The sequence below is a fragment of the Bos indicus x Bos taurus genome, chromosome 15 (assembly GCF_003369695.1).
Source record: "Bos indicus x Bos taurus breed Angus x Brahman F1 hybrid chromosome 15, Bos_hybrid_MaternalHap_v2.0, whole genome shotgun sequence".
NCBI lineage: Eukaryota > Metazoa > Chordata > Mammalia > Artiodactyla > Bovidae > Bos > Bos indicus x Bos taurus.
The window spans coordinates 56,747,729-56,774,978 of NC_040090.1; the positions used below are offsets into that span (position 1 = coordinate 56,747,729).

General features: G+C 46.6%; 1 protein-coding gene across 4 annotated transcripts in view; it reads left to right on the forward strand.

The window, feature by feature from the left end:
- The window catches only part of SIK3 (SIK family kinase 3), a 266,041-nt gene that overhangs the window by 225,598 nt on the left and 13,193 nt on the right, over positions 1-27,250 (forward strand). Inside the window, exons 7-21 of one of the 4 annotated variants that reach the window (XM_027563646.1) lie at positions 7,644-7,762; positions 8,309-8,419; positions 8,646-8,789; positions 9,222-9,299; positions 9,741-9,850; positions 11,214-11,367; positions 11,592-11,747; positions 15,234-15,304; positions 17,529-17,672; positions 21,425-21,575; positions 22,317-22,442; positions 22,710-22,795; positions 23,226-23,335; positions 24,340-24,679; positions 25,455-26,323. In XM_027563646.1, the coding sequence (XP_027419447.1) occupies positions 7,644-7,762; positions 8,309-8,419; positions 8,646-8,789; positions 9,222-9,299; positions 9,741-9,850; positions 11,214-11,367; positions 11,592-11,747; positions 15,234-15,304; positions 17,529-17,672; positions 21,425-21,575; positions 22,317-22,442; positions 22,710-22,795; positions 23,226-23,335; positions 24,340-24,679; positions 25,455-26,323 (2,769 nt within the window). The remainder of the gene's footprint in view (positions 1-7,643; positions 7,763-8,308; positions 8,420-8,645; positions 8,790-9,221; positions 9,300-9,740; positions 9,851-11,213; positions 11,368-11,591; positions 11,748-15,233; positions 15,305-17,528; positions 17,673-21,424; positions 21,576-22,316; positions 22,443-22,709; positions 22,796-23,225; positions 23,336-24,339; positions 24,680-25,454; positions 26,324-27,250) is intronic. The other 3 variants (XM_027563649.1, XM_027563650.1, XM_027563647.1) reach the window with 3 other exon arrangements.

Genomic DNA, 27,250 nt, shown 5'->3' on the forward strand with positions numbered 1-27,250 from the left:
AAGATTATGTAGTTTCTTTTGTTGTGTAAAACTGTGGTATTGACTGTTACTTTAAATAAAGTTAGAAATGTTTATGTATTTCTCTTGTGATAGTAAAGTATTAAAATTTAATTTTTAAGGACTAAAAATCTTCTAATACCTACAGCACCATTGTTCTAGCACTGTCCAATATAACAAAATTTCATTGTAATAACAAAAAAACCCTGTATTTTGTATGATTGTACTTAACATTTATGCAGTGCATAAATGCAACTATAGAACAGCATATTCATCATGAATATATGTTCTTTATACATACAAATGCCTTACTGCAAGACCATGGGTCTACATTGTTTAGATTTTAAAATAAGTCACTTCATTAGATAGATTTGACCTTAGCTGACAATGGCGGTGCTTCCTTCCGCGTGTGTTAGTCACTCAGTCGTGTCTGACTCTTTGTGACCCCGTGGACTACAGCCTGCCAAGCTCCTCTGTCCATGGGGTCATCCATCCAAGAATACTGGAGTGGGTTGCCATTTCCTCCTCCAGGGGATCTTCCCAACCCTGGGTTCAAACCTGAGTCTCCTGCATTTCAGGAGGATTATTTACCGTCTGAACTCCCAGACGTGGCAAGGGTTTCCGTGGGCATGTTAAAAAAAGTTATTTCTAGGACTCAGTCCACTAGCAGAGTGAGGATTCCTAACTCTGGCCAGCTTCATACCAAAAAAAATGTATCTTGGCGCAAGTACTTATGATTTTCTTTTTAATTTTAAGCCTTAATTTATTAATTCAGTATGTAACTCTTATCACAGCCATGTTGCTTCATACAGAATTTTTCACTGTGGGTCAGTCATTGGTCTTGTTCTGTTTGTTATAATAATATCAGTTCTCTCCCAGACTGGTACTTGAGCTGGCCAAAGTGAGTGGATAATAGAATCAGGCTGTGAATCACATTGTATTCTTGTTCTGAAAAGCATAAGAAATTAGTGCCATTTAACTTTAAAAAAAAATATGAAGTTAAGTCATTTTCATGGAAACAGACATTTTAGCTAGTTTACTTTTGTTTCTTTTTTGGATTTTTGAGATTTGAGAAAAATAGAGCCCTCTTTGAAATTTGAATTGCTCTGGAGAATTAAACATTATTAAGAAATTGGTTAAAATTATTGAAAACAAAGAGCTCTCGGGCTAAATGTTTTGGCATTACCTTTGAACACACCTAGTGTTGACTGACTAGGGTCCTCCCAGGTGGGTGAAGCCAGTGCAGGAGACGAGGGAGACATGGGTTTGATCCCTGAGTCAGGAAGATCCCCTGGAGGAGGAAATGGCAACTCACTCCAGTATTTTTGCCAGAAAAATCCCGTGGACAGAGGAGTCTGGTGGGCTGCATGCAGTCCGTGGGGTCGCTAAAGAGTCATGCGTGACTGAGCACACAGCAGCGGAGTCTAGCACTGACTGGAAAGAGGATGTGAGAAACCACACCATGCCCTCTTCCAGCACCTGTAAGAAACACCGGCTTCCTGGGTAACTGCTTCTTGCATGCATTCTCCCCGCGCCTCCTGGCACACAGATGTCTTCTTTTCCCCCAGCTCCAAGCAGTTTTGTGTGGTCAGAAAGAATCTATGACTCAGTTCCTCTCAGACCACTCCTCTGCCCACAGAGCTGAAAATGATTGCTTTGTCATGTCCCATTCTTTGGCAGCACATGAAGGGCTTAGGGACACTTGGCATTTCCTCCATCAGAGAACCAGCCTAAAGATTCTGAGGGCCGGTTCCCTGAAGTTTTGCCTGCCCCTTCTGCCTGTCTCTTGATTCCTTGACTGGGGAAGCCTGTGGTTGCCAGCCTTCCATCCCCACCCCCACCGCCATGTGACGACCAGGGCGCGTCAGCCAGGCTTGCTCTTCTGTAGCGCATCTCAGCCTCACCGTCATCCCTGCCTTCTCAGTTCACCCTAATGCAACTTGCTGTTTGCCATGACACTGTCCGCCAGCTAGTTCACAGCCTTCTGAATTTATTACCTGGCCTGCTTTCCATGGACTTGGCTTATAGGCGACTCTGTTGGGATGGAAACTATGGAGAGTACATGGCATTTGATTTATTGGAGGAAGAATGAAATTGATCTGATATGTTTTTATAAAGATATGCTGGCTGCTACCTAAAATATCAGCAGTTAATTTAGGTACTGTATGGGTTAAAAGCTCTGGCTTTGGCCTGAGACTGACCAGAATTTGTATCCTAGTTTTGTTTCATATTAACCTGGTCAAGTTTCTTATCTGATTTTTCATTTCTCTATTTGTATAATAGATATAGTACTAATAAGGACTAGTGTGTAAATTACATACTTAAGCTAACTTCAAGGGTTCATTTATTTTAATTAGCACTCTGCCTCCCTCTTATATGGTGCACAAGAAATGTTAGTAATTATTACTAAATAATATTTTTAAAAGAATTTCTCCATTCCCTCCTTCCTTATGTTGTTTTTCACTCTTCTCTCTCACTTCGTTCTCTTAAGAGGGTAAAGACATATATTGATACTATTCTCAGACACATCCACAGGGTTTATGGAGAAGATCTGATCTGCCAAGAGCTGTTTGGGTTTGTTGTATCATAACCTAGACGCTATGGCTGTGTCACATGCAGCTGCCTCCTCACACGGTAATCTGATTTACACATTACTCTGGGCAGCCTCAGAAACGATTGGTAAGTACCCTCTGTGTGAATGAGACAGTGGACTCTAAAGCTACAATGGGAGACCTTGGAAATCATCTGATCCAGGCTTTTGCCCCCAGACAGTGCCACATTTTAATGTTCTGTAAAATGACAGTTGGCTGGTTTTTCCAGCTTGAAGCACGGAGAATGCCTGTTCTGTTGTGGGTTCTTGGAGTCAGATTATTAAAGTTGTTAGGAGGAATTGTAGTAGTCGCCTTGTCCAGTGCTTCTTTCGTCTGGCATCACCGAGAACTGATTTCACACCGTGTGCAGTGCAGGCCCTGGTGATGCAGAGCTCAGTGAGACGTTCAGGGGCCCCCAGTCTTCCTCAAACCAATACTGGGGGCCCTTTCTAACAACTTCGCAAACGCCAGCCTCTGATTAGACATTTCTAATCAAAAACAAAGAAGACCTCTCAGCCTTTTATGGAAATAGAAGAGGAGTCTGCTGAAAGGATTCATTTTCTTAAGAGCAGTGGAACTTCTTGAGCATTGACAGCTTAGAAGCCAGTGAGATGGTAGTTTCTGAGCTCAATCCTAGTGTTCTCAGATTGGGATTGGATATACTAGAAGAGCAAGGGGAAAAAGCGGGTTTTTTTGCCAGGCTTGAGAAGGGCTTAACATCGCCCATTAATTATTCAAAATTAAATAAGGAGTTGGATCCTGATGACTCCATACATTTTAAAACTTTACATAGGTAACGTAAATACAATATAAATAAATCATTAAATGGAAAATTTCTAGTAACAATAAAGATACTATTTCACAGGTCAAATTGTTCTCATTTCATAGTTACATGGTTTTTTTCGAGTTGAAAGGGACCAAAGAGTTTATCGTATCCAGTTGCTTCTGGACTTAATTTTTAAAGTGAAACCTTACTCAGAATACAAATGTATAAAAGGAGTAAAATCAGCTGCGCTCCAGGTGTGGCCTCGCCTACTTGACTACCCCCGCCCCCACCTCACTTCCCTCAGGGGCCCCTCCTTAAATCCCTAGGACCTTAATCTAGTACTTTGGATCAGTTCTAATAATTGAAAAGATTTTTCCTGCGTTGAAATTGTTACTTCTAATTATTCCAGATTCCGGGCCCTGGAGCAGCGCAGTATAAACGCACTGTCTTCTGTGTGCCCTTCAGATGCTGATGAGCGCTCCCTGTGCCCTTCCTGCCTGCACCTTCTCTTCTCCCCGATAAATCAGCCTCGTGGCTTTTAACCTTCAGTGGCGTGTTTTCAAAGTTTTAATCAGGAACTTTTCTCTTACGTGATTCTATTAATATCTCTTCTTCTGTCTTGGAAATAGAGACAGAGCCTCTACTAAATATCTCAGGTGAATTTCAAGTTGGTTTTAAACTCCCCCTTCTTCATCCTTTATTTTTTTCTCCCCTTCAAACTGAATACTTTCAGCCTCTTAGAGAAAGCTGTTTATCATCAAGGTCAAAAAAGGAAAAAGATGTTAAAGACCCGGCCTCAGAAGGAATTACAACTTAGGAAGCGGTCTGAACTGAATTCCCATTTCAGGACCCTGCCCATACAGGAGTCCGCTGTCCACAAAGCCACCCAAACGCCTGTCAGCACCATGGGGCGGCCCGAGCTGGGCGCCCTCGAGTCCCCTTTCTGGCGGCATCGGGTTTCCCAGGGGGCCGGCGCTGCCCTGAGCTTGCAAGGAGCCGCTGAGAGCAGACCCCCTGGCACAGGCGGAGCCGCCTGTGCTGCTGCAGTGCTTCCATTCCATTCAGTAGCAAAGGCTGCCCTTTGAGGAGGAACAAGCGATGGGGCTGTTTTTGACATTAAAATACAGTTTTCTCTGGCATCTGGGCAAGTTGGTGTTTGTCTTCTTTGATCTGGGGCCCTGTTTTCTTTCCATTCACTTTAATGTACTGTCCGGTGGTTAGTTGTGTTATTAGGTGTGAGAGCATTTATTCCCTTTTCTTTCACCCTCTTTCCATGTTTTATGTAGAATGGTGCCTTCTAGTTTGAACATCCTTTCCTGAGCTGTATGTGATGCTTAAGAAGCATGAGTTGATAACAATACCCTGGCTTTCCGCATTTGGTCATATTCCGCCATCTGTGCAGCAGGTGCAGAGTGTGAGGTTTCTGCTCCTTTGGGTGCTGGACAGCATGTCGGGAGCACAGATGTGGGCTTGTGTCCTTCAGTTGTTGCCACTGCAACAAGATGACTGCAGGCCCCTCAGCCTGGGACCTGTAAACACCTAGGGAATCTGTGACTCAGGGTCTGTGGGCTCCTTGCATGGACTAAAAGGTAGATGCAAAATTTTGTGTACAAATTCTTGTTTGCATTTTTCTGGAGATTTTTCAAGGCATCTGAAACCAACTAATAGTTAAGGATGACTGAAAAGAGGTTTCAAGATCCTGAAATTGAACCAGATAGATCTTCCACTCAGGACTTATTACAGTGGTGTTAATTTTGTTTGTTTTTAAGAAAATGCCTTTAAAATTCTGTTTTAAAGCAAGCCCATAACTGGCCATCATTCAGCATTGGTCATCTGATTCAGGACTAATGCACGAGATACTATATGAAAACCAAAAGAAAACAGAACAGTTAGAGTGCCATCTAGTGGTCCGAATGATAATTTCCCAGCTTTGGAATCAGGCCCAGGCCTTCTCCATACACCCGGGTCTTTAGTTTTAGCAGCTTTCTAAATCAAGAACATTTTTTTCCTCTCAGGTAATTGCAGACCATAAAGGTATGTGGTCATGCTACTTGTCTTCCACACAGATACTGCAGTTGTGGATTCTAGCCTTGCTTACTCTGGAGACATAATGTTCATAAAAGCTTAATGCTGTAGATGGCATGCATTTTATAGGAATATAGGAACTACAGACTTCGAGAGTCATACTGCATTTGATTGTACTTTTAATCATAAAGCTGGAACAAACTGATGACTGCCATAAAATCATTTTGATATAGAGGCTTTGTTTTATTTCTTTTTCAAGTTAGAATAAATTTTAAAATTGAGTAATTTGTCTTAATTACTCTTTGTAGTCCTTTCATGATGGTGACATAGAATGATGTTCGCCAAATGGTGCAGAAATTGTGAGGTTTCAGAGTTGAATTTATTCAGGGAAAATATATCAGACGATTTGTATCCACATGAAAATATGCTAAGAGCATAGCTCTCAAGTCCTTACTCTGCTGTAATGTGGCAATGGTTGATCATGTTAACTTGTTTATTCTTTTATAAATGGGGCTGATAACAGTATCTAACATAGGGTTGTTGTTAAGATTAAATGAAATAAAGTTGGTAAGCACAGTGCCTTGGATATAAAAAGTCTTTTCATTTATTAAAGTCTCTTTAATATTGCTGTTGTTAGTATCACTGGCCAGTTTTTGTTTTTTGTTTTTTTTTTTCAGGACAGCTGTAGTAAAATGGAAACAATCTTGTATCTTATGGAGAATTTTATAGTTTTTAAAAGCATTTGCTCACATACAGTCTTGTTTGATTAGTTTCAATAAATGTTTACTTATTCACATATATTCAGCAGCTATTTATTCAACTCCTATTAGGTATAATCATCATCTTTGGCATTGCATGTTTGATACTGAAAACAGCAATAAAAAAGGCCTCACGTGGCGGGGGGTGGGGCAGGGGGTTAGACAATGAGCAGTAAATAAATAAGGTGATTTTACACAGAAGTCATTAGTGTGAAGGAAATTAGTGTGATGTCATAGGGCACGACTGGACACCTCCTTGAGGCTGATGAGGTGGTCAGGAGAGATCTTTCTGAGAAAGTTGACATTTAAGTTCTTTCCTGAATGAGAAGGAGCCAGCCACGTGAGGGCTGGGGAGCAGCCGTCCTGACTAAGGGATACAGTGAGTGTAAATGGCATTGGTGGGAACGTGATGAGTATATGCACAGACTATAAAGAAGGCCTGTGCTGCTGGAGCTCAGGGAGCCCAGGGCACGTGGCTGGAGGTGAGGTCAGAGGACTTTGGACTTTATTCTGCGGGTTCTGGGTGAGCTGGGGTGTGATTCAGAGCACCAACCGCAGAGACTTGTTTGAAATCTAACCTATTGAGTGGTCTTCAACAAGTTTTTTGACTTCTCTGTGCCTAATTTTAACGTCTCCAAAGTGAGAATAATGATCGTTTCTTCCTCCTGGGATTGCTGTGAGGATTAAATGATATCAAAATATGTATGAAGTAGTCAGCAGAGTGTCTCCATGCTGCTGTTTTTTTATCATCAGTATCTAGGTTCAGTTCCATCACACGTGCTACCCCCACGTCATCATCAGTACCCTCAAGTTACAGATGAGAACACTTAGAAATAGAGGGTGGTTTTGAAATCAGAATATAGGCATCTTGATTTTGGAGCCATCATTCTTTTTGCAGTGTATTCTGCAACATGAGCTCCCAGAGTGACACCTCTCTGATCTGAATCTCTTTAGCTCAGAGCTCAGTTGTATGCCCCTGCGAATGTGAGAAAATTATCAGTAAAGGTTACCATGTGTGGTAGGGAGGCTCCATGCCTGTCTTCTCCCCACACCTGGGACCCTACACCCGAAAGCGTTAGTGTGCACATCAGAATGCAGAGAGGAGGAAGGAGCTGACTGTATTTTGGGGATCTTGTAAGGCACTGAATAGCTTCAGACACTGAAACTCTTCCTTAATTGCAGCAAATGGGGCCCTACAAAATATAAGTAAATGAAATCCAGGGATTATCCCAGATTTTTTTCTAATCCGACTTTTAGTGAAGGTATTAACCAGGACCCCACTCCCCCCACCCCCAGCCCTGAGTTGAATTTCCCTCTCCTCCACCTCTTCCTGCCTTTGCCTGGCCCCTTCTGGTGTAAGCCATGGCAGAGGTAAGGATCACGAAGTGAGAGAAACAAATGAGAAGCCAGGAGGTAGGAAGTCCACCTGCTCGCCCTGCCCGTGTTCCTCGGCCCCCGCAGCGCCTCCCCCACCGGCACTGATGGCCGGCTCCATGTCTCTTGCAGAATGTGAGCACCTGATCCGCCACATGCTGGTGTTGGACCCCAACAAGCGCCTCTCCATGGAGCAGATCTGCAAGCACAAGTGGATGAAGCTAGGGGATGCGGACCCCAACTTCGATAGGGTGAGCGGGCCTCCACTCGCCCCCAGGAAAGCCTGTTCGGGCTGCTGCAGGCTCTTTTGCATAAGATTGTAACCAGGCCAGGACCTAGAAGGGCAGGCCTGGATGCAGGCTGTTGTGTAATCCTGAAGCAAGTAAAGCCAGCAAGAAGGAAGCTCAACCAGCTGAGCTGTTGCGGAATAGTGATACCAGTTCCTGACCGCATGTCCTCACATCCGGGTCCCTTCCCGGGTCTTGGGACAGTACAGCCTCTTCCCACGGGATTGTTCACCTACTCTTATCTCTCGCTGTGCACAGTCCAACAGATCCTGCAGCATTCCTTTATTTAAATCATCGTAGCCATCCCAGGTACCCCAGGAGCTCAGGAAAATAGTGGCCTAGCCATCTTATCTGCTCCTAGCTGAGTACCCAGGGCTTTCTTGCTTAGGCTTCATCTAAGGCCAAAAATATCACAAGCTAGGGAGCATGGAACAGCTTGTTCATTATATATGATCTGCCATCTTGACGTAGTTAATTGGGAGTTTGATAGCTTGCCTTTTTTTGTTACAGTTAATAGCCGAATGCCAGCAGCTGAAGGAAGAAAGGCAGATGGACCCTCTGAATGAGGATGTCCTCTTAGCCATGGAAAACATGGGACTGGACAAAGAGCGGACACTGCAGGTACCTAAGTGAGCAGAGGCCGGGGTGGGGGCTGCTCTCCCTCTGCCCTGTCTTTCCCATGTATCCTTCTTCCTGGGAACCTGGATCTTTTCATTTTCCTCCCATTCTTCCTCTGCCCCTTGAAAAGAAGGCGCTTTATTATTCTACTATTACTTTTAAAAGAGTTTTGGTCATTGATGTGCTGTTTCACCAGGGTTTTTTGCTCTTTCCCCTTTTGTCTCGGTAGTCGTTAAGATCAGATGCCTATGATCACTATAGTGCAATCTACAGCCTGCTGTGTGACCGGCATAAGAGACATAAAACCCTGCGTGTTGGAGTACCTCCTGGCATGCCCCGAACCATGGGCTTCCAGCCGCCAGTCAACCTCCAGGTGGGTGATAACTCCAGTGATCAGATTCAGGACTAGTAACGTGGAGAGGGGTGGTGGTTATCCATCGCTCTCTAACGCCAGATCATGCTTATCCGTCGGCTTACCTGCTCTTCTTACCCATCGCCTCCCACCTGCCATCTCTTCCTTTGTCAGAGGCCAAGCAAAGAACTCAGTCTTTCTTTGATAGAGTGGGTGGAAGAGTATTCCAGCACTTGGAAGGGACACCAATAGTTGAGTTTTTTTTTTTAAGAAACCGTAAATCATTGTGAGAGACTGTCTTCGCTAAAGAATACTTCCTTGTAGCTTCTAAGAGCAGAGGAACCAAAAACTCAAAAGTAGAAACATAGACTTTAGCCATCAAGAATGTTTTGAAAGCCTCTATGATTTCCCTCTGGTGTTGAAAAGCCTGTATGTGTGTGTGCTGCTTTCCAGGCGGAGCAGGCTGGTACCACTATGAACATCAGCGTCCCCCAGGTGCAGCTCATCAACCCAGAGAATCAAATCGTGGAGGCAAGTAGCAGCCCCTGGTGGCTGTCAACTGAACCTACTTTCTTTCCCGTAGCCTCGTTGCCTTTCTTTACTACTTCTATGTATTTTCTTATTTATTCATTTCCCCATTTATTTTTGGCCGTGCTGGGTCTTCGTTGCCTCTCGGGCTTTCTCTGGTTGCGGCAAGTCGGGGAGCTCTTCGTGGCAGTGGGCAGGCTTCTCGTTGTGGTGGCTTCTTCTGTTGTGGAGCACGGGGTCTAGAGTGCGAGCTCGGGAGGTGCTGCACACGGGGCTCAGTTGCCCCGCAGCACGTGAGATCTTCCTGGACCAGGGATCTAACCCGTGTCCCCTACACCGGCAGGCAGATTCTTAGCCACTGGACCACCTGGGAAGTCCCCTTCCCTTCTTTCTTGTTTCTCACTCTCTCTTGTTTCTGATTTGTCCGTGCTTCCCTCACCTCAGCCGGACGGGGCGGTGAACGTGGACAGTGACGAGGGTGAAGAGCCTTCCCCTGAAGCGCTGGTCCGCTATCTGTCCATGAGGAGGCACACAGTGGGCGTGGCCGACCCCCGGTGAGTGTCCGGCAGAAAATTCCCATCTGACTTTGAGTTCCTCCTGTGGCACATTTCCCATACTTCGTTGTATCTCCCAGATGAGATCTGATACAGTGGCCAAGACACGTGGTTAACCTCTTCAGGCTCCCTGGTAGATCAGACTTGCTTGGACTTGAGGATCACAGACCTGTCACTAGTGGAGGGTGGGCTGAAAGCCGCCATCGAGCCAGGCAATGACAGTACTTTGGTGAAGAGCATAGCATGTCTTTTCCCACAAAGACCTCAGATACCTCAGGTACCACATAAAAGTACCCCTGAAAATGCATCTGTGTTTGACAACTTTTAGAGATGCTTTTTGCCATATATTTTAATGGAAGACTCAATCTAAGAAGTGAGGACAAACAGCAGGATAGAATTTATAGATGTAAAAAAATTAAATTCAGTGAAAAAAAATTATGTGAACAAAAGTCCAAAAATATGCCAGATAAGTACCGGTTTCCCAAAGTGTTTTCCCAAAACAGCCCTTCATTGTGTCCCCTGCTTGCCCGCACACTGGAGAAATGGACTGAAGGCCAGCTCTCTTGGTTTTTGTTCAACACTTGAAGATTCTCACCATTAAAAATAGCCATGCCACTTTTCTGGCGATTTCTTCTCCTGAGTAGGGAAGAGAAGGTTGTGGCAAGAGTCCTCTTGAGAGTTCAGCTCGGAGCAAAGCTGGTTTCTTTTTTCTTTGAGTCATTTCCAAAAGAGCCTCCCCTGCTTACTGGTTTGCTTGCTCCACATTATCAGCCTACAATGAAACAGGCGATCGGGGAGCATTCTGGCTTCGCAGACAATGTCAGCTTCGGAGGGTGGAGTCCCGTGTCACCCTGTTAGTGGAAAGAGCTCTTATTTTAAAGTGTGCTATAAACCCCTCTGTCGGAACTCCACAGCCCTGCCCATCCACGGCTTATCTGCCCATCAGCCCTGATGGCGCTGACAGCATTCTTTCCCCAGTGAATCAGCTGCTACTTTGGGGCAGCCATTGTTTGAGTGGATGGCCGTGTCCTCCCTTACTTGCTGTTCACCTCCAGGCCTCAGAGACCTGAACTGGATGGGGGCCAGTGTTTCCTGTTGGCACAGAGCTGTTGGTTTTACATGAGTGGTCAGTGCAGAATGGTGATCCCCAGCCACAGATAGTGAAATGGCAGAGAGCCAGATTCCACACACCTGGCTCCACACACTTCTGCTCGCTCTGGGACCTTGGAGAGAAATACACATTTAAGAGGAAGGTAGAAAGATAAACTAAACCGTGCGGAATTTGGCAGTGTCCTCAGTTTGGGGCTCTAGGTTGTGAGGGAGAATTGTAACCAGACTTCTCCATCATCCTGTTTCCCATCAGCACGGAGGTCATGGAAGATCTGCAGAAGCTGCTGCCTGGCTTTCCTGGAGTCAACCCGCAGGCTCCCTTCCTGCAGGTGGCCCCGAACGTGAACTTCATGCACAACCTGTTGCCCATGCAAAATCTGCAGCCAACCGGGCAGCTGGAATATAAGGTATCCGACCTGGGAGAGGGCTTGCCCCCAGAGAGCTCGTCTGAGCTGCCTTTGAGAAACGCAGAGACCGTCCCCAGGATTTCAGGGTGTCCTTAGAAGGGTGCTTTCTCTCGCCTACATCACCATCATGGGATCCCTTCCTTTCAGTAGACTGGAGTACTGCTGTCTTCTCTCCTCTTTTCTCCCCACCTCACCGAACTATCCCTCCCCGTCTCCTCCTGCAGGAGCAGTCCCTGTTACAGCCGCCCACCCTGCAGCTGCTGAACGGAATGGGGCCCCTTGGCCGGAGGGCATCAGATGGAGGTGCCAACATCCAACTTCACGCCCAGCAGCTGCTGAAGCGCCCACGGGGACCCTCCCCTCTTGTCACCATGACACCAGTGAGTGGCAGTATGAAGCCCTGCTTGCTTTCTCAGAGGCTTTTTGTAAAGAGGTTTTGGAACTCAGGGTCTCCAACCTAAACGTCTGAATTTCTTCTTTCCCTCAACATGCAATGCTCAGTGTCATTTCCATTTTTTTCAGGCTAGTAGAATTTTCCAGACTTAATTTTTGGTTAGCTTCTTCACTTAACCAAATAATTTCCATACTGTATCCTGCTTCTGGAGGGATTCATCTTTGGGGAGCCTCTTGTAGACACTCGAGTAAAGGGCGGCTACTGCCCTGCCTGCTTCAAGTCAGGGAGTCATAGTCTCAGGCCCGACCTTCCTGCAGATCACATTTCCATGCCAGAGGGCAGTGGAAACTAACAGTTTTCTCTGGGCTTAATTGCTTTTTAGACTGGTTTCCAGATTTACCTTCTCACCAACTCTTCCTCCTTTGATTAACATACCTCACACTTTTGGTGCCAGCTGGATCCCTTGATGATTTGGCTTCTAAGCTGACAGTTGGCATCTCTCAACCCCATGTTTTTTAATATGATGGTCACAAAGATTCTTTTCTTCCCCTGGTTTCTGTTTATTTCTGATTAGTTTCCTGCCATAGATAGATTCATTCCTTCATTCATTTATTCATCCATTAAATCTCATACTACATTAAGGTTGAGTGCTAATTATATCCAGAGCCTTCACTGGGTATTTCAGGGCGGTGCTTCTTAAGGTGTCTCTCTAGTTTGAGGACCTTGTTTTCCCTATTATCAGAAAAATTAAAAATTTAAAACATATGAACTACAAGGCTAAATTTTATTTGGTTCAACAGAAAAAATTACTCTGTTAAGTTGCTATAAAGGTTTATAAATATTACTCTCTGTTACTTTACCTACCTTATCTTAGATCAGTAATGAAACAGTTTGTAGACTGATGCAGGTCTACTGTGCCAGTAACATGGCTGCTGGGAAAAGGGAAGAATTCATATTTACAGTTTCTGGCCTCATTGAGCTTATACTATAATAGGAAGATGCGATCCACATATGTGAAGTATTGGAGTAACAGTAAAAGACCAACGTGATGAAGTGCTGGAGTGAAGACCGTGGGCCTGTAGGTGGCAGAGGCACTTAGGAAAAGGCCAGGTCAGTGTAGATTTGGAAGGTCCAGAACAGCTTTATGGGAGGTGCAGTGACTTTGTCCACTGTAACTGTTTTTGCCAAGGTCACTAATGAACTTCTGGTGGATATTTTTCATCTTTATCTTTTTGGACTTCCCAGTTGTATTAGTTATGGCTGACCATTTTTCTCCTTGAAAAATGGTCTTCTTTTACCCTATTCTTTTGTGTTTTTCTCCTAGCTCCCCTTTTCAGGTTCCCTTTCTTCTTTTTCCTAGAAACCCACAGTTCTGTCTGAGGTCCTGTTTCCATTTCATTTTACAGACTTTCTCTGAGTGATCCTGTCCACTTCCCTATTTCTGTCACTGAGAGATTCTCTGGCCCACAATGCTTTTCTGAGCCCTGCACTTCTATCTATATGATTACCAGCTACACAGATCCAGTTGGTTACTTGGCAAGTCCTCACCATTTTATTTCAGCATGTCCTCAGATGAACACGTCCTGATGCGGTGAAACCTGTGTCTCCCTCCAGGTGATAGGGAACGGCACCATCACTCCCCTGGGTTTTCTGTTTAATTCTTCCCTGTCCCTTACTTCCCACATCAAAGCAGTTATGCCATGCCTGTAAAGTAAGTGTCTATCTTCTGTCCCATCTCCACTGCCTTTTTCCCCACTCAAGCTACTGTCATCCTCTGCCTGGATTAACACAGTGGCTGCCAAATGGGCTTCCTGGTTCCAGGCTTGTCTCCTCATCCTTGTCACCTGACATTTTCACGCTGCAACTAAAGCAGGCCAGCTTTCTAAAATATAAATCTTGTAACATCATGTCCCTGCTTAAAATCTTTAGTGATTCACCACTGCCTTCCCTCAAAATAAAGTTCTTCATGTGGTATTCAAGGCTGTTTATAACTGGCCACAGGGCTCCTCTCCCGCCTCATCTGTAGCCACTTCCTGTATAACCCTGTTCCCGCCAGCCTCACAGAACCATAGTTAGGGTTCTGGAAGCCCTAGAAGCATTCAGACAGTGGAATTATCCCAAAAGTTTGTTTTGTTTTATAATTCAGTTCAGTTCAGTTCAGTCGTGTCCGACTCTTTGTGACCCCATGAATCGCAGCACACCAGGCCTCCCTGACTCTTTGTGACCCCATGAATCGCAGCACACCAGGCCTCCCTGTCCATCACCATCTCCCGGAGTTCACTCAAACTCACGTCCATCAAGTCGGTGATGCCATTAAAAAACGCTCTTTTGTAATAATGAAAGTGTGATTTTTGCTTCAGTGCTTGAGGCATGGTGGTTCCGTGAGCCCCAGGGTTTGAGTAGCTGTGAAGGCTGTACGATGTCCCAGCCCACAGGCAGCCGGGAAGAGTCACCATAATGCATGCATATTGTGGCGGTCCTCATGTTTTGGCGAGTGACAGTGATTTTAAAGCGTTGAATTGTAACTTCACAGTTATATGTTATGTGCTACAGTGGACTTTTAGAAAACCAGTATGCTTTTCTGGCGTTGCTGCTGCTGCTGCTGCTAAGTCGCCTCAGTCGCGTCCTACTCTGTGGGACCCCATAGACGGCAGCCCACCAGGCTCCCCCGTCCCTGGGATTCTCCAGGCAAGAACACTGGAGTGGGTTGCCATTTCCTTCTCCAGTGCATGAAAGTGAAAAGTGAAAGTGAAGTCGCTCAGTCGCGTCCGACTCTTAGCCGTCCCATGGACTGCAGCCCACCAGGCTCCTCCGTCCATGGGATTTTCCAGGCAAGAGTACTTTCTGGCGTTAAGGACATCTAAAATCTGGAAATAACTTTAACATGAAACAACAAATCAGTTCCTAGTCATTCCAGGTAAACAAACTCCTACTATATTCTCAGGTCCTCAAACACCCGTGGGCCTTCTCTTCTCTCTCGGCCAAGAAACCTTAGACGCTTGCAACCTCTTTCCATCTTGGCCGGACTCATTCCTACTCATCCTTCAGGCCTTGGGTACGGGGCCACGTCCTCTAAGATGCCTGCTCAGTCCCCACACACCCATGACTGGGTCATGTTATTTTGTCCTTTTGTCTGTTTGCCTATCTCTGTCCTCCACTGGACTGTAAAACAGGGGCAAAAACTTTATTAATTCACATTATATTCTGGAACATAGTGGGCATTCAGCTTATTTATTGGATGAATAAATGAATGAAGGAAGATGAATCAGAGGAATTAAAATCAACTGAGCAAGGTAAAAGTGGGACAATTGAAAGGTCTGTGAATGTTCTGTATAACCCAGGGATCCTAGAAAAGCTTTGCAGATTAAAAAAAATAAAGTACCTGAGAGGCCTGCCCCGAGCCCAGTGTCCAGAGTAAGAACTGCTGCGGAAGAAGCGCCGCTTTGAGCTTTTCCTTCCTGTCTTTCCTCAGGCAGTGCCAGCAGTCACCCCTGTGGACGAGGAGAGCTCGGATGGGGAGCCAGATCAGGAAGCTGTGCAGAGGTAATGTGGCATCTGGCAGTGCTTGCAGAGCGTCCTTGGGCAGGCTCCCCCTGCGACCAACGAAAGGTCACCTCTGCCCAAGGAGGTGGTCCAGTGCAGCTTCAACATTTGTGTGGTCTCTTTGCTCAAGCCAGATGGCATGTTCCTCCCCACACGGAAGTCACGGAAGACTACCCAGAAAATGTCATTTCTGTAAGCACCATTGGAAGTCCCCTAAGTGACAGCAATAACCATAAGAACTTTTTCTCTCCTCCCTCCTTCCTTCCTTGCCCCCTGCCTTCATATTGCAACTCCGATAGTATTCACAAGGCACAAAGCCTGCTCCTACCTGCCAAGAACTGTTACTGAAAAGGAATTGGAGATTTGGGATGACAGTGATCCTAGCTAGTCTGGCCATGGACCGCTGGCATGGACTCTTCCTTTCCAGGAGAATGAATACCTCTTGTACTGTTTGCTGTGTTTCTGCCATCCCCTTGTATCAACAAAGAGATATTGAAAAAAGAATATGGGATTCGGTCCAGGGACAGATGCAAATATCCATTGTTTGCAGAGATGCCTAATTCACAGAAAACGGCAGTGACCATCAGGCATGCTGTACTGTTCATTTGACCTCAGTTCCATTAGCCGTGGTCCTCCAGCTTCATGCATGATCCCTTGTGGGAGTTGATTTTCTTATTTTTCGGGGAGGGCGGGGGTTGACCAGAATCCAGCATGTATTTTCCCAGAAATACAGGTGTTCTTCAAGATTATATGTTTTTTCCCTTGAGGGAAGTTGAAATAAAATGGTTTTCATGGGCTCTTGGGGAAACTTTGAATGTTTTTATCAAATGGATATTAAACTGCTAATGGCTTACCTACCCTCTGGCAAGTTTACATACCACTAATTACTCTCTAGCCTGTTAACTGGTTTTAGCTGAAATGGGCAAAGTAGTTAAGAATGAATGAAACAAGACCTCTTACCCGGATGGTTGCTGGCAAGTGTCCTTTCTCTACCCGCTAGTAGCTCTGCATGAGAGCTGCTGTCCAGAAAGAAGCTGGTCCCGTGTGGAAAGAACAGTGGAGAACAGGGGTGTTGGCAGGTGGGCAAGTTCCTTCTACAGAATAGCCAATAGAAGAATTGCGTTGACTTTGTTTCTTTCTTGATGTTATTATTTCGATAGGTTGCCGATCACAGGGTGTATAAAGTTGCATATGGGCCCTGCTGGAGTCATGAAGAGAAATTAGGAAACTTACTGCCTTCCTACTTGAATTAGATAGCAGTATTTCATCTTCTCTTCTTTGTCTTACATTTTACCCCTCCAGCTCCTCCTTTCTTCTTTAAAGACCAACATTTAAAGGGTAAAATGCCCATCCCTTTTGATGTCATGGAAGGAATGATGCTTCTTTTATTCATGCCCAAGAAGAGCAGCAGTGGTGAAGGAAGTCATCGTCCAGACCAAGGGGGACCAATGCGTTATGGTATTAGTGGTGGATCTGAAAGACCTTCAGAATAAAAGTCATCAGCTTGTGAACTCTTCAGCTTTTGAAACTTCTCTTTTCTTGCCTTGCCTTTTTTTTCACCTAAAAAACAGTTCTAAACATTTCATGTGGTTTCATTTCTTCATCCTTTAGAGAATGTTGGTCTCCTGGGGACAGCATCAGTTTTTCTTCTCCGACAGTGGAGTTACAGTCTTGGGGCATGAGGAAAGGGTTGGTGTGGGAACTAACTTAGCCCCATGCAAAAGGATCTTTTTCCATGATTTGTAGCAAGGTCAGCTTCAAACCCTGGGGGCAGTGGCCTCAGGAGACATACGCAAAGCCCATCTGAATCTCTCTCTCAGCTCATCTCTAGGAACAGTCCTTAGGGCTCATTTCGTCTGACTTGTATTTTGGAAATGTGGAGGGAAACCAAGGAACAAAATTAACCAGCAGAAAATACATTCTTCTCCTGAATGGAATAAAGTCAGGAAAATTGATCCACTTCATGAGCGACATCTGTTTTCTCTCTTCTCTTATCGGCTACTCTTAGGTCCAGCATTGAGCCACTTCAGTGGGAAGCCAGCTTTTGTTGGCCTTCTGGGACATGTCTCACTTCCATCCAGTCAGGAGTCTGTTGGCCATTGAGCCCTTTCTGTGCTCTGGCGCCACTTCATTCTGAGTGCTTTGGATTAACTTCTAATGCTTCTTGCTGAGGAGTACTCCTGTCTGTCTTTTTTACTATGAAATGTGCTCCTGCTTGTTGCAGGTACTTGGCAAATAGGTCCAAAAGGCACACACTGGCCATGACCAACCCTACAGCTGAGATCCCACCGGACCTACAGCGGCAGCTAGGACAGCAGCCTTTCCGTTCCCGGGTCTGGCCCCCTCACCTGGTACCTGATCAGCATCGGTGAGTAGCCACGTGAGCCGTGGGAGCTCCTTGAGGCCCATCGGACAGGCCCCTTCTGGCTAGTCTTAAGACGTGGTGACTAGCATCATGGCTTTAAATAGCATCCTGAACTTTGCATCTTCTCAGCTCCTTGACTCAGCTGTGCCCAGGGCCATAGGAGATGCTTCTTTCCCATTATCTCGTAGACATGTTTATTGCCTGCAGTTGCTCCTCATGACTCTAGACGTTGACTCATAGATGAAATTGAACTTGAAACCTGCAAGTGGGTGAAGCTCTCAGAAGACCAGCTGGAGATAGGATTTGTAACCACATCAGTAGGCTTGACTTTTAATAACCCATCGCCATCAGAAGGATGAGCATTTCTTATCATGTGACCCCTGAATGAGGAGCTTGGATGGGGGAAAACACATTCCTTTGTGAGTGGTAGAGTGGAGACACTGCATCCTCTTGAGTGTTGTGCTTGAAAGTCATCCTTGCAGCATTCTGATGGAAAAATCTTCTAGTAGGTCTCTGGTAAATTTATAATTCATTTTCTCTTAAAGACATAAAAACAAGTGTAGCCTTCCTTGCCAAGAGAACTTCACAAAATTGAGTTCAAGTAAGCCTGGGAATGAGGGGAGTGACACCTTGCTAGATTAAGAAGGTGGTTATCTTCTGTGAACTCTGTGATGACCAAAAATCTAAGCTTAGTCCTTTCCAAAGCTGTCCCCAAGCTCACAGGCCACAGTTTCAAAGCCACCACCAGTCGCTAGAGCTTGTTTGTTTTTTTTTTTTCCCAGTCTTTTTGGGAGGACAGTGAAGAGCAGCCTTACTTGGGAAGTTGGGAAAGCAGATTCTGAGGAAATTAAGTTTATAAATGTGCTGTTACTCAGTCTTGCAGCCAGACTCACACTGGCAAGCTTGACACAGTGTTTGTATTGTGTCTTGTGACCCACTGGGCATCACAGGTAATCAGCAGAGACAGGTGACCTCTGAGCAAACTGAACCAACATTAATGCCACGTTGGAACTCGGAAAGAAGAAAGATAAGGTTTCATAAGTGATCATAAATAATATGGTACAAATGGTCTGTTAGGAGTGGCATGAGTGACATTTCTCAAATAAAACTCTGGGGTACAGACAGTATTTTTCTCAGGAGAATCTCTCAGGAACCTCACTGTTACAGTTCTCCACCACTTTGGGTGATCACTAGCTGCCCGTACGTTTTCTATGATTTCTCAATAACTCTGAGCTCTCTACTGTAACCTGATAGACTTTTATTGCTTTATTTCTCCCTGTTCCTGTCTTTCCTTCCTTGACAGCCCCACACTTGGATTTTCAGCCTTTGCCAGGCTCTGTTGTTTAGTTTCAGTCCTTTGGGTTTAATCCTTGTTTAATTCAGGTGCTCCTCAGGCCATGTTGTTGTGGGGCAAGCATGAAGATGAGCACATCACCACAGTCTGCCTTTATCGCTGACCTGATACTGTGTTTAGTCTTGTTACTAAAGGAAGGCCACACTGGCCCACAGCTCCATTTGTGTGGTTTCCACGCTGCCTGGTCATTGTCAAGGCCTTGCCTGCTGGAGATCTGTCTACTGTCTGTTTCTGTGTGAACACTCTTGGTTGAGTGTTTCAAGGGTTCCCTGTGGTCAAGCCAGTTTGAACTGGAATGAATACTCTGTGAGTGACGGATCGTGTAAGGTGCGGTGTTTATGCAGACTCAGCTCGTCTCCATGGAGTTGCTGTAAAAGCATGGTGACAGAAGAGACTGAAGCAAGTCTTCAGGGCGAAAGGGAAACTTTCCAAGGCTGTCCAACACTGAGAATGGGTGGCCTGGGGAGATTATTGAATTCCTTCCATTTGCTGGAGGAAATGACACAAGAACAGCAGATATGTCTATTCTTCTGGGGTATTGTAGATGAAGTCCAACATGAAGACAGAAGCGGTATCTGAGTGTGTAATCCTGGAATTGTGTAATTTATAAATTAAAAGAAAAATTAAGTGTAATTCACCAAAAAAAACCTAACTAATACGAGATGGATTTTATTTAGGTGGGGAGCCAAGTCCCTGTTTGAAGAGTGTAGTGGGAATATCAGCCTGCCATGAGGCTGTCCTGAGTTTGAATGTGATTGCTAATAAAAATAAAACACAATTGATACTCTCAGTGCTTCCAAAATGAGCAGCTACATGAGAACTATTCCTCTGAAGCTCCTTGTGCTGGGCTGCCCAGGCTGTCAGTTTGTTCACAACCCGATCTTCTGGGAAAGTCATGAAATACCTGGATCTGGGGTGGGAGAGAATGTGTTTTGTACAGACAGACTATAATTAACTCCTTGAAGAACACAGATTTCTGAGTGAATCAGAAATGTGTCCACCATCAGAAAATACTGAAAGTATAAGAATCAAATTCTAGGAGAAAATAGTACCTGCTTGCTTTAACTCCAAACACCTGAAGTAGAAACAGAAATAAATATTGAGGAAATACCCCTGAGACCAGCTCCCATGATCACTGTTTCTGGAGTGTGTCTTCCAAACTCATTTGTCTTTTGTGTTACCGAACCCAGATACACGTTGTGTTCATTTCATCAGCTCACTGCTGTGTCAAGCTTCAGGTGGAGTCTCAAACAGGAGCCATCATTAGAGGGTAGAGGGCTTTTCCCTGCTGCCAGAACTCTTTTAACTCCTCTGCACACTCATCAGCCCCTCCTAGACCCTCCGTGTCTGCTGCACTTGAATTCGCTTGTTCACCCGCTTTCTTAGCCTTGGTTCCGCTTCTGTCCAGAATGAGTAACTGGCAAGGTGGTACATCATTTCACCCACAGCTCAGTGTGATGTCATCTCTGCCCTGGACCTGAAACCCTGATCCTTTCCATCAGCTGCTGGAATGCTGCCTTGGCAGTCTTTTATCTGCTTACTTCAACCCATAAACATCTCTTTCTGATTAGGTAAACAAGTATAGGTCTTAGCTTCTAACTCTCATGTCGTCTTAGGCATTCCTTACTGATAGCTCGTTCTTTTCTTTCTGTAAGACGCTGGCTTTGTTCTTATTGAGCAGTGGGGGTCATTTTGAAGGTACACAATTCCTCTTTCATTAGCAGGTTGGGAGGGTGCCACTGCTCTGAGAAGTTACCTCTCACAGCAGATAACCTTATTTGCGTTGACCAGGTATGTGCAGGATCTTCAGGCCCACGTTACTTAAGCATGGGCTGTCTCCATCTGGGGATCAGAGACCCCCAGTTTCCCCACTTTAAGCTCCACCTTGTGTTTTCTAGCATAAAAAACCTATGAATTCCAGGCCAGACCTTTGACCCCAAAGTTGACTAGTTTCCCTCTGGTCGGTCATACAGAGGTTACTACTCAGGGAAAACTTTAGGTCACACGGGTAGGTTTGTTCTAGGTTTGTAAAGGCAGTAGATAGAGACATGACTGTAAAAGGAGGAGTTCCTGTACAGCTGGGCTTGAGGGCTACTGTGAAGCTCCTCTCTCTGACCCAGTGTATTTTTAAGAACTGGATGTATATGATCCCAGGACCTTCCCAGGCTTGGACATTAAGCCAACTCAAGGTAAGTGGAAATGGAAAATGGTCACTTGGAGGCCTCTAAAGGGAAGGCAGGCTAGGGAAACGACTGGCCTCTGGAGATGGCATGGAAATGGCATAATATGCCAGGCTGCGCGTGTAGCCAGCAGCTTTGTGTTCATCTGGAACAGCGTCCCTAGGTGATTTGGTCAAAACCCCTCAGTCCTAGCCCCTAACCTTCTCTTCCCATATATTCAGCTCCACCTACAAGGACTCCAACACCCTGCACCTCCCTACGGAGCGTTTCTCCCCTGTGCGCCGGTTCTCAGATGGGGCTGCAAGCATCCAGGCCTTCAAAGCTCACCTGGAAAAAATGGGCAACAACAGCAGCATCAAACAGTTGCAGCAGGTAATGTTAGAGACGGCAGGCAGCTCTGGAGAAGCATGGGTAGCAGAGAGCAGCATGGGTAACAGACCGGTGTTGCAGGAGGACACGGGTGTTAAGCTCTCTGCCCCCTCACAGCAGCACTGCAGTTTTAGAGGTGCCAAAGCAGACAGTCCCTTACACGCTTTCCTTCCTTCTGCTTACGTCCAGCTTTCCCCAGGAAGGGACTAAATTTCCTCCTGTCTCTGTGGTTCCTTAGAGAGGAATTTCTGGGCTTGGGTTTCAGTGGGAAGCACCCGGAAATGTCTTTTGAAGCAACCCTGGCGTTCCCCTCATGACTTATGGGCACTGGGTCTTGTTGGAGCCTGCTCTGCGTTCTTACCACCTGGCATACTCTCCAGCTGGTATGGAATGGTGCTCCCAGAGGAAGGAAGTGTACCTCCAGGCTTCTATAAAGGGCCGGTTTCCTTTCTGCCTTCCTGACGACCAAGCTTCGAGTGGCATGTGCCTTGTACACCGATTTCACACTGGAACCTTCGCTCGTACCCAGGCCATCTTGGTGTTTTTCCCTTCATGCAGCCAGCACAGAGCGTGAATATATTTAGTACACAAATGCCCACCTAAAGGGGTTAGTTGCTCATCAAGGACACAGTTCTCTGTGGGCTCCTTCTGCCCATGAGACCCAGAGCAGCTCTGCGTCTGCTGATGGCACTGCATGGGGTAGGCCTGGCTGTATCCCCTCTGTATGAACTGCTTTCCCTTCAGGAGTGTGAGCAGCTGCAGAAGATGTACGGGGGGCAGATTGATGAAAGAACCCTGGAGAAGACCCAGCAGCAGCATATGTTATACCAGCAGGAGCAGCACCACCAAATTCTCCAGCAGCAGATTCAAGTAGGCCTTCCCTCTCCGCTTTCTCCAACTTGTCTGGAGTTTGCTCTCAGGCTGATGGGCCTGTCAGTGCTGGAAGAGATCATGCAGGGCAGAGTGGAGTTGAGTTATTTGTGTGGTTGCCATGTTTGAGTCAAGGTAATCAAGCCTTTTGATGAACGACGGGAGCATAAATCTCAGTCACAGATAGTCTCTTCCCTTCCCGAGAATACCTCTGGTTAGTCTTCAAGCTCACGAGTATTTTTTTCTCCTTTCCCGCATGTATTTTAGGACTCTATCTGTCCTCCTCAACCTTCTCCACCTCTTCAGGCTGCATGTGAAAATCAGCCCGCCCTCCTCACCCACCAGCTCCAGAGGTAATGAAACATGTTCTTTGCCTAAGCTGTTGGCCTAACTCACATGGGAGACAGGACTGACGATAGCATTCATCTTGGAAAAACCCATCTGAAAGGCAGGAAGACCAATTTAAATTTCAGCAGCTTCCTAAAATCCTGACTTCCTGTGCCACTTCATTTTCTTATCCCCATGAACCATGTAATCTGACACCTAATACAGGAGGCCAGATGCAGTGACCCCTGCCTCCTTGGGCCGTCTGGGAAAATAAGATGCAAACAGGCTTTCAGTAGACTGTGGTGGGTGGCCTGTGTGTGTGTGTCTAGCCTGGAAGCTTATGAAAACTAAAAATGGAGTTTCTGCCTGTGGGTATCAAATGGCTGAAACTAACTTCAAGGTTATATTGTCACCTCAGGAAGTGTATTTACTCATCTGGTTCTGTTGTTTTTGAAGGTTAAGGATTCAGCCTTCCAGCCCACCTCCCAACCACCCCAACAACCATCTCTTCAGACAGCCCAGTAACAGCCCTCCCCCCATGAGCAGCGCCATGATGCAGTCTCACGGTGAGTGGAGAGGTTTTCTCCAAACTGTGAGCCACAGGAGAAGTGAGGCTTCGTCTTGATTGCCTCAAGCCACTGGTTGCGGTGACGGAGCAACATGCTGTGTAAGGGGGTGGTTCTAGTGCCAGGCTGCCTTGGCTTGGCTCCTGCTGCAACCAGCTCCTTAGCTGTGAGATCTCAGGTAAACTACTTAACTTCCGGGCATCTCTGCTTTCTCAAATGTAAGACAGGGATAATAATACTATGAGATATGTATGTTAGGTATAATACTTAGAATAGCCTCTGGAACAATATAGTTCTCGATAATGGTTGACTATATTGATGTTTTCATAAAGTCCCCTCCAACTGTACCAAACGAATGGGCTACTACCAGAACCTGCCCTCTTGTCACTCCTGAGTTTGGTGGTCCTCTGGGCACGTGGCTCCTCTCTTGTGGGTGTTCAGATGGAGGCAAAGATGAGCGGGCCCTAATTTATACAGTCCTTCAGAGGCCAGCACTCTGAGGGGTTAGCGTTCTGAAAACTGAGAATCTCTTAAGTAATGCCACCCAGTCTAGATCCCCTGAAGAGCCTGAGTTGGTCTCAAAGCCCTTCTTACTCAGAGTAGGGTCCCTGACCAGCAACATCGGCAGGAAAAATAAAATCTCAGATCCTATCGCAGACCTGCTGAATGAGAATCTGTTTTAGCAAGATCCCCAGGCCCTTCACACGTGCATTAGAGTTTGAGAAGTGTTGCCCTGAATGAGAGCTACTTAGAGAGTAATCAACGGGCAATTTCTTGGAATTGCAAATTCTTAGAGCCCCGTCCTTACCTACTGAGTCAGCGTTCTGAGTGTTGGGCCCAGGAGTGTGTGTCTTCACGAATCCCCCAGAGGAACCTTCCATGCCCTGGAGTTGGAGGAGCCCTGCTCTGGGTGGTATGCAAGTTGAGCATCCTCAGTGGCTCCCATGACTTCTGGCCGCAGGTAATCCGGGCATGTGGTCACTCTGGGGCTCCTTTCTCCCCAGGTGCTACATCTTCCTCCCAGTTTCAAGGCTTCCCCTCCCGCAGTGCCATCTTCCAGCAGCAGCCTGAGAACTGTTCCCCTCCTCCCAGCGTGGCACTGACCTGCCTGGGCATACAGCAGCCTCCCCAGTCACAGCAGGTGACCATCCAAGTCCAGGAGCCTGTCGACATGCTCAGCAGCATGCCTGGGGCCGCTGCCGCCTCTGCAGGCCGGGGTGTCTCCATCAGCCCCAACACCAGTCAGGTTCAGATGCAGCTCCGGACCAGCCTGATGGCCGCCCTCAGCTATGGGCACCGGCCTTTGTCCAAGCAGCTGAGCGCCGACAGTGCAGAGGCCCACAGGTGAGGCTGCCTGGAGTCTCCCGGCTCTCTCTCTGGGGGACCCAGGTGGGAGGAAGCCCCTTAGGAGGAGGAGAGGAGAACAGAAGGGCTCTGACTGGGCTGTGCTCATTTCAGCCTGACTAAAAGTGAGGCAGTGGGCTTGGGATGGACTTGAAACCTATATGCTGACTCAGGATCAAAATGCTAGTGAGATGCAGGAGGATAGTGACGCAGCTCCCTTACTATATAGCTTCCCAGGCGGTGCAGTGATAAAGAACCTGCTTGCCAATGCAGGAGATATAAGAGATGTGGGTTTGATCTTGGGTCAGGAAGATTCCCTGGAGGAGGAAACAGCAACCCACTCCAGTACTATTGCCTGGGGAGTCCCATGGACAGAGGAGCCTGGTGGCCTGTAGTCCATAGGGTCACAAAAAAGTCAGACAGGACTTAGCGACTAAACACCACTACCACCTTACTATAGGTCTGCAAAGAAGAAAAGGGCCAGTTAGAGGAGTAGGTAAAAATTTCAGTTACCCTCCTTGTCTGTTCTTCTAGGATTGTTTCTTTCCATCACTCATATTCTAAGAGATGGGCACATCTTAATTCAAGTGATGTTGCTACCCTCAAGCCGGAGCGGGTGGTGGGGGTAATGCCTACACCCCCATCCTCCCTGTGGCCCCGCGGTTCTCTGTACCAGCAGAGACTCACTGCTGAGGAGGAGTGGTAGCCGTTCCCCGGGGAGTTTAGCACAGTTGTCACACGGATGCCTGGTACTCACTCCCTTTTGTGTCTGCAGCTTGAACGTGAATCGGTTCTCCCCTGCTAACTACGACCAGGCGCATTTACACCCCCACCTGTTTTCGGACCAGTCCCGGGGTTCCCCCAGCAGCTACAACCCTTCATCAGGAGCGGGGTTACCTCCCACCCAAGCCCTGAAAGTCCCTCCGCTTGACCAGTTCCCCACCTTCCCTCCCAGTGCACATCAGCAGCCACCGCACTATACCACATCGGCACTGCAGCAGGCCCTGCTGTCCCCCACGCCGCCAGACTACACGCGACACCAGCAGGTGCCCCACATCCTCCAGGGACTGCTCTCCCCCCGGCACTCACTCACCGGCCACTCGGACATGCGGCTGCCCCCGGCGGAGTTTGCACAGCTCATCAAAAGGCGGCAGCGGCAGCAGCAGCAGCAGGAATACCAAGAGCTGTTCCGGCACATGAACCAGGGGGACGCCGGGAGTCTGGCTCCTGGCCTTGGGGGACAGAGCATGACGGAGCGCCAGGCTTTGCCGTATCAGAACGCTGACTCTTACCACCACCACCACACCAGCCCCCAGCACCTTCTGCAGATCAGGGCTCAAGAATGTATCTCGCAGGTCTCCTCCCCGACCCCGACCCACAGTTATGCTCCCCAGGCGGCGCTTGTGCACTCGGAGAGCATGGAGGAGGAGTGCTCGTGCGAGGGGGCCAAGGACGGCTTTCCGGACAGGAAGAGCGGGAACACATTGACCAAAGGTTGCCATGACAGCCCCCTGCTCTTGAGTACAGGCGGCCCCGGGGACCCTGAATCTCTCCTGGGAACCGTGAATCACGCACAGGAGTTGGGGATCCATCCGTACCGACAGCCGGCTGCCGCCTTCACTAGAAATAAGGTGTCCAGCCGAGGTAAGAGCCCTGCAGGGTCGATCTCTGGGCCAGCCTGCCCTCGTTCAGTGAACTCAGCGGTGTTTACCTTTTTCAGCTGGTACTCTGGGTTGCTAAGAGAGAAAGAATTCCTGAGAAGACCTGCAGGACCTTTTACGGGAGAAGCACGTAGGAAATGGGTATCTGATGGGGAAGGGAATCTGTTTTCAGAATTAAAAGAGAGTGATAGAAAATGAACACACAGATGATGGTCAGCAGGATGTATTACCTGTTTTCCCATATTCAGACTGTGGTTCCTTAGAATCCAGAATTTCTCAGCTGTCATCAAAATAGCTAGCTTTAACCTCTGTGATAGAAAAAAATCAGCCAGTGCTAGGGAAACAGGGTTTAGTGTAAACAGTTTTGGAGTAAGTCAGGGTCCCTCGGTCCTGGATTTGCCTCTGTTATGAGTGCAGTGACCTTGTCACTTAACCCTCAGGTTCTTATTTCCCCATCCTTGAAAAACGGCAGGAGGAATAACAGTCCTTTGCAGAGTATTTGTGAAGATTAAAACATACACATATGTGTTTATGTTGATACATAATGTTTGTGTGTGTGACACAGGGGGAGAGAGGCATACTTGATAGCTGAATGTATGATTTAAACAATTTGAGGTATTATTATTCTGATCACTTCATTAATAAGCTAAGTACAGAATGTTACAGCATCACAAGGGATGCCATGCTGTTTCATTTAGTATCACTGTATAATTAATGAGGGCATTCATTTTCCTTTGGAAGGAGATTGGAGTCACTATAAGTAAGTTATGCTCAGGAAATGTCATTTCATTAATGTCATAGCATTCACCCTACCCAAAATCTGGACTGATATCCATCCCATCATCACAGATCTTGAAAGCAAGTTTCTCCATAAAATATTCAACCCTGAAACTGGGCACTTTTCCCACCC